The sequence below is a fragment of the Populus trichocarpa genome, chromosome 2 (assembly GCF_000002775.5).
Source record: "Populus trichocarpa isolate Nisqually-1 chromosome 2, P.trichocarpa_v4.1, whole genome shotgun sequence".
Classification (NCBI taxonomy): Eukaryota; Viridiplantae; Streptophyta; class Magnoliopsida; order Malpighiales; family Salicaceae; genus Populus; species Populus trichocarpa.
Genome location: NC_037286.2, coordinates 4,651,514 through 4,657,796, shown reverse-complemented (window position 1 = coordinate 4,657,796; position 6,283 = coordinate 4,651,514). Strand labels below are relative to the sequence as shown.

Genomic DNA, 6,283 nt, shown 5'->3' with positions numbered 1-6,283 from the left:
CACAATTATATGGAATCAATGGAAAGGCCACGGACTAGCGTCCAGAAATTATTGATATAAAAAGTAATTCATCATTTCCCCTGAAAAAGAACAGAGTGAATTCACCATTGATAAAATGTTCCAACACTACACTAACTGGCTAACACCTTATATTTATCCATCATTTTCTTTCCTTGCTAGCATCGTTTGATGTTCTATGTCCATTTAACATCCAAAGACCAAAGTTGCCGAGAGTCATAACTGGCCCTCGTATTTCTAAAATGAATTGAGTTTTACGTTTTCATTCCTCGGAGGCCATGCATCAGAAATGCCAGAACTAGAAAGAAAACAAGACTTCCGAATGCCCTCAAGGACCTGCATCATTATATGGTCAGTGCTCCAAGCTGTGAATTTTAAACACGACTGCAAATATTTTGCAGCAAAATAATCACAAAAGGTCTGCTGCTACAAATAGATACCACCACCACTCTATATTCTGCCAACCAACATAACTTTCCAACACATAAATACAGTATACTAATCCAGCACTTCTGCCCCCCCATACCACAACTGGGGGTAACAAAGCACCGCATTGCATAGCAACACCCCCGAACTACATAAATAGCTAAAACCTTTTACCATCTATCTACCCTGGATTGAAGCCTCCTAATTCATTTTTAAGGAAATTACTTTATGATTCAGGTTGTCATTCCTTCTCTCTTCTTTTTTCATCTCTCAATGACATAAAAACCACGATTGCTCTAAATGATGATCGGGTTCAAAATCTAATCCACTAGAAAATGAATTTTCGAAAGGATGCTGCTTTTCTTTTTCCTCTATGTAAGAGAACCGCATGAATTATCAAATCACGCACAGACAATCTACCACTGCAAGGAGTTGACTCTCCGAAGTGCACGTCGTGGCCTTCGCTTCTCAACCACAGGAACTACTTTTTCCATAAGCTGTAGAAGCAAAAGGAAATAAATAAGTCAACAATTCAATTATTGCTAGACTGTACTTGTCCAGTATCTCCCTAACATCCTCAGCATCTCAACTGATTTCAAATGGTCTTCGTTAGTGAATGCTCACTGTAAGGCTCCAAACAAGAACCAACGGCTATAATATATATAGTTAATGAAGCCCTGAGTACTCAAAACTAGAATTATATAAGAATAAATGCCTCTACTAGCAATGTTTGTGCTACTATATAGAGTAGTCTACTTAGCTATTATATAGAGTGTAGACTATATTGAATGCTCAAATAAAATTTCACAATTGGTGTCTCACAGACAATTGATATAACAGTATTCTAAAACCTGAAAACCCTCGATCACATATCTTCATTTTGCCCTCTATCTCAAATGGTTAGTTTAAACAATTATGAATAAGTGGAATGCATACTAGTTGTAACCGATTTCATCGTTGTCTTTCAAAAACACTTAAAAAAAGGCTGTTTACAGCAATTCCAAAATGGATGTGTAAGAATAATTAAAGTATTGAGACCTCTAATACAAAAATTTCCTTTCATGTCCATGAATTACTTTATCTTCTCCATTACACGCATTTACAAAGTATCTTGTAATGCAGCCAACATTTTAGTTTTGTAGTCCATAGGGTAATTTGGCTCCGCAACAATTTGGAAAGCAGTTCTCAACAATTTTCAGTTTTCCCCGTTTAAAATTTTGGATGCTGTCGTTTTCCACTTTCCTCAATTGTAAAAGTCCCAGGCCTTTTAGGCTTCAGGAGTTCTTGAAGCCAATAATGCTACAAAACCTCTGAACATAGGCTTGCTTTCAAACCCAGTATCCATTTATATAATAAATTCCCTCTAAGAACCTATTCAGTGGAATGAGACATCACTCAGAATGATAATGAGGATTGCTGTGTCAACCAGATCTAGTTCTTCCTTTCAGCTCAAGTATAGCTCATTAAAATACCAATTATATGGATGTATTCATACTGCAAGAATACATGCACAAACATACACCCACACCACTGAAGTCCTAAGCAAAGGCACACAAGTTCCACTCTGTTCCATACCATCGCAAGGGGATAGTTTTCATCTCAAAACCATGGTTTGCAAAACTCAAAAGTGTCTGGTAGCTGCCTTTTTAACATTAATCTCAGAACCAAACACACCTGAAACCAAGTACTTGTTTTTCTGCTCTGGACAGTTTTCAAAACCAAAGACAAGTACACCTTTAAAAGAACATGCATCTAAAGCACCTATCACCACAGACAGGAAATCCAAGTGAAAACAGCGTCTTTTAGCAGTTACATTTCATAGTGTCTCTTCCTCTATTGGCTCGCTTCAATTTTTATATGCTTAATTCATTTCACTTGCAAACATCATAGAGTGTTATACCAGGGTTTAATGTTTTCAGTGTGTCAGAAGAAAAATAGTCAAGGAATAGAATCAGTACCTGCTTAAACCTTTCCTTAGTCCTCTCTTCCTGCACAAAGAACAGCTTTTGTTAGACCAGAGAAAACACATCGATAAATTTTGGCATTTAGCACAAGTAAATCATCAACATGTCTGAGAAAAACATTGAGATATTTTATAATAAAAGAGAAAAAAAATCTACTACATACATACATACTGGCATATTAGACATACAAACCTGAGGAAAAACTAAAAATGCAAAGCAATTTATACTTGCTGCATGTAACTTCAAAGCATAACAATGATTGTTATAGTTAAAATTAATGCTAACCATTAATTGCATGCAAACAAAGATGATAAACTCTAAATGTGCCATCGTGTGCCCATTTTATAGGGGGGAAAATGCATAATTCAACAGCACTGCGCTAGGTAGGAAGAAAGTAGCATTTTTTGTAAATAGAGCCTGGGAAAATGCATTATGAGATGTTCATGTGTTTGAGACTAAGTAGAAGAAATGAAAAGGTCACAGTAAGGAATAATCAAAACAACTACAGACTAAGCAGTGAGCACAGATAGACATGTAAATAGAATATTAAGATCATAAAAAAAATGAAAGAAAAAAAAGGAGCAAAGATCTTCCATTGTATCAAGCTTGTGAAAAAAACAGAAGCAAGCCAATGCAATCATACTGTGGAACTAGGCTGCATATTGTCGAACTTGTTTTATACTATCTAAATCTACAAGTCTGAATTCACATATGTTTAGTTGCTGCAGAGCCATCCAGCATACTAAAGGGCAACAGATCTGACATGTAAAATGATGCCTAAGGATTTTTATTTCTATCCTTTTCATTTGTCTTAAGCCATTCTGAAAGGTTTTGAGAACATTAATGGATTTCAAACACTCTCAAAATGTGGATCCATCAGACATGGCAACAAATAATCAGGACATGAGAAGCAATATACCTACATTACAAGCGTAACACTAATTTGTTTAGGAGGTAAAGAATGAATTGTCGATCACTGCAGCCAGACCTATGCCACCGGGTTTAAATAACTATTTGGTTTTTGCATTGTTGATACCATTTTTCTTCCCATTGCTACTGAGATTTGGACAGTCCAAATTCAATTCATTTCTTGGCTAGATAAATAAAAAATAGATCACCACCATAAGTTTCTGTGTTGCTATTTGTAACTCACACAGCATAGTAAGACCAGGAATAGGATGAAGATAATAATGGAACAGCAAGGAGAAAGTGTAGTAAATACTAACTACTATTTCCATGACCACAAAGCTAAAAACACAGACTAATAGATTGTACAAAGAGTCCCGAATAGCAAGGCAGAGGTTTAATAAGGTTATACTCGCAAGGGAAGATATATAAAGAAACCAAATACCAAATTCATAATTCCAAAATTACGCTGAAAATAACATAAAATGAATTACCTTCTCTTTAAGCAGCTGCTCATTCTCCTCCTCTAACCTCACTGCCAAAGACTCCAATTCCACTTGATAAGCCTAAAACCCAAATAAAACAGCCACATTTTAAATCAAACAAACAAACACTCACAATTCTTGAATCCAATATCATCAATCAATCAAAACAACGTGAAAAAAAAAAAAAAAATAAATCTAACCTGCTTCCTCTCTCTGGAGCGAGCAGCAGACTCCCGATTCTTAATCATCCTCCTCTGCCTCTGCTGTGCCGCCTTATCCAAGGGTTCCATTGCCACACCCCTTCCTCTCTTCCCTCTTCCTCCACCACTGCCACCACCACCACTACCAGCAACAAGCTCCACCTCCACTCCATTCCCAAAGCCAACAATCGACCCTTCCTCCTTATCCAGCACCTGAAATGAACTCGGTGGCAAAGAATCAAACGCATACAATCCTCCACTCAACCTCTCAGGCGGCGGCATCTTGACCTCATCCCCATCCTCTCCAACCACATCCACCGCCCCTGCCTTCGCTAAAAAATCCTCCAAAGTCATCATCTCGTCCGGCTCATCCTTCATTTCCTTTCTCCCCACAACAATTTCTCTCCAAATATCATCCGCAGTCTTGTTCTCTTGTGGAATTATATCACTCATATCTTGATCGTCGGTATCATCTGTTTCGATTTGTGGATGAGGGAGATGGTCAGGGGATTCCATTAGGGTTATTTGTGCGTCGAGAAGAGTCGATTCGGTTGATGGAGACGCGTACACGCTACGTAGGATGCCGTCAACTGTCATTGTTGATTCCTTTTGAAATAATCGGTCAGTAGATTGATAAGCTGGTTTTGCTGTAGTATTAGTGGCAGAAGAAGAAGAAGTGGCGCGTCGCGATCGAGATGAAGTTGTTGAAGATGGATCCGAATTTCTAGGTTTCGACGACGCCATCACCTTCGACGACGCCATTTCAGGTGAGACTTGTATGTTTTTCTCCTTCCGATTTTTCAGCTTCGCTTTAGTTTTTTATTTATATTTTGAATTTGGGGATTTGTTTTGGTTTGGTTTTGTTTCTGGTAGGTTTTGGGGTCTTGGGTTTGTAATTCTGTTGGGAACAGGGAGACTCACTCAAAGGAGAGAATGAAGGCGTGTGCAAGCGCGTGATACTTTGACGGCACAGGTGGGGTTGCCGATTAGCGTTGGTGGGGTTGTTGGATTCTTTTGACTGGGTTTTTTATTACTTTTTTTTTCCTGCAGTGAAAGACGGCCGTGATGGTTGTCAAGGACTCTGGAATCTGGATATCGTTTGCTCTGATGATGATTTTTAGTGATTGGCCCGGTGACGCTAGAAATCACTGTCTCTTATCCGACACCATGGATTGTTGAGCTGGATCAATTTGGGCTTCTTGTTCTTTGCATTGATGCCTGGTCTAGTCCACGTCTTCGACGCTGCGCTCTCGTCACGGGCTTGGAATTTAACAACTTGAGCCCATTGTCTTAGACAATACTGATTACTCAAAAACATCATAAAGCATCTCAATTTTTTTTTACTTTTTTTTTTAATCTTCTACGTTTATTTTTAATTTTTATCATTTAATATTTTATTAATTTTAATTTTTTTATCATAATTTATTTCATTTTTTTTATAAAATTATTATAATCTCAAATAAACATTTCAAAAATTAGTTTGTACATTCATCTATTTTTATTATTGTATTATTAAATAAAAAGTAATTTAAAAAATAAATATTTAAAACTTAGTAGAGTCTATAACCTGAGTCACGAGTTTTGTGATTTAAGCCGTAAAGCTCAGGTCAATCTAATAAGTTGCTTTTTTAATATTCAAAAGAAAAAAAAAACCGGTGTCTTTTTTTATTTTTTGAAGTCAAACCAAGTTTTTACAAGTCATCCGAGTCATCTTTAGATCCGTTCAACTCATGTACGAGTTAATTTTAAACTCGAACTATGTAAATAGTTGGGTCGAAAGGTTTCATAGTTGATTCGTTAAGTCTAGTTTAATAACAATATCTTTTTAAATTCCATCTTCCATTTTTTTCTTATAGTTGAATACCTTTTGGTTTTTTAAAAATCAATTTTATCTTTCAATATTTAATTAATTTTGAATTAGTTTTCATAATTTATTTTACCTTGTTTTCTACCAAGTTATCGCAATCTCAAACAAATATCCCGGTGTTTAATTTTGAAAATGTTTATTTTTGTCATCATATCATTAAGTAAAAAATAGTTTAAGAAAATAAAGTAATTAAACCAAGCGGATTCCATGATCTAGATTGCAAGTTTAACGGGTTAAGTCAGAAACCGGATCAATCTAATATGTCATCATCTTAATATCAGGAAGAAAAAAAAGATATCATCCTGATTTTTCTTAAAGCCAAATCATGTTTTTTACTAGTCATTCAGGTTGTCAAGTCAATTAGATTATATCAGAGTAACTCTCACATGATTAATTTTAAATCAAAGCTAAACAGGA

General features: G+C 36.1%; 1 protein-coding gene across 2 annotated transcripts; it reads right to left on the bottom strand.

Moving 5' to 3' along the window:
* Positions 1–334: 334 nt before the first annotated feature.
* LOC7467814 (G-box-binding factor 4) lies at positions 335–5,116 on the bottom strand. Of its 2 annotated transcripts, XM_006386247.3 has the most exons (4): positions 4,000–5,112; positions 3,809–3,880; positions 2,403–2,432; positions 335–941 (listed from the first exon to the last, which is right to left on the bottom strand). In XM_006386247.3, exons 1-4 carry the CDS (start codon positions 4,759–4,761, stop codon positions 861–863), a joined length of 945 nt encoding a protein of 314 aa, XP_006386309.1. In that variant the 5' UTR covers positions 4,762–5,112; the 3' UTR covers positions 335–860. The 2 variants fall into 2 exon arrangements, with proteins under 2 accessions (XP_006386309.1, XP_002300915.1); XM_002300879.4 differs by lacking the exons at positions 335–941; positions 2,403–2,432 and adding an exon at positions 2,536–3,502 and having other exon boundaries at positions 4,000–5,116.
* Between the last annotated feature and the right edge of the window lie 1,167 nt (positions 5,117–6,283).

What these genes read in the sequence shown, in the direction of transcription:
- LOC7467814 (XM_006386247.3), bottom strand. Translation starts at nt 4,761, where the DNA reads ATGGCGTCGTCGAAGGTGATGGCGTCGTCGAAACCTAGAAATTCGGAT. An exon ending in GCTCCAGAGAGAGGAAGCAG is followed by an intron (nt 3,881 to 3,999) that starts GTTAGATTTATT and finishes TTTGGGTTTTAG; the next exon opens with GCTTATCAAGTGGAATTGGA. An exon ending in CTAAGGAAAGGTTTAAGCAG is followed by an intron (nt 942 to 2,402) that starts GTACTGATTCTA and finishes TTGCTTCTACAG; the next exon opens with CTTATGGAAAAAGTAGTTCC.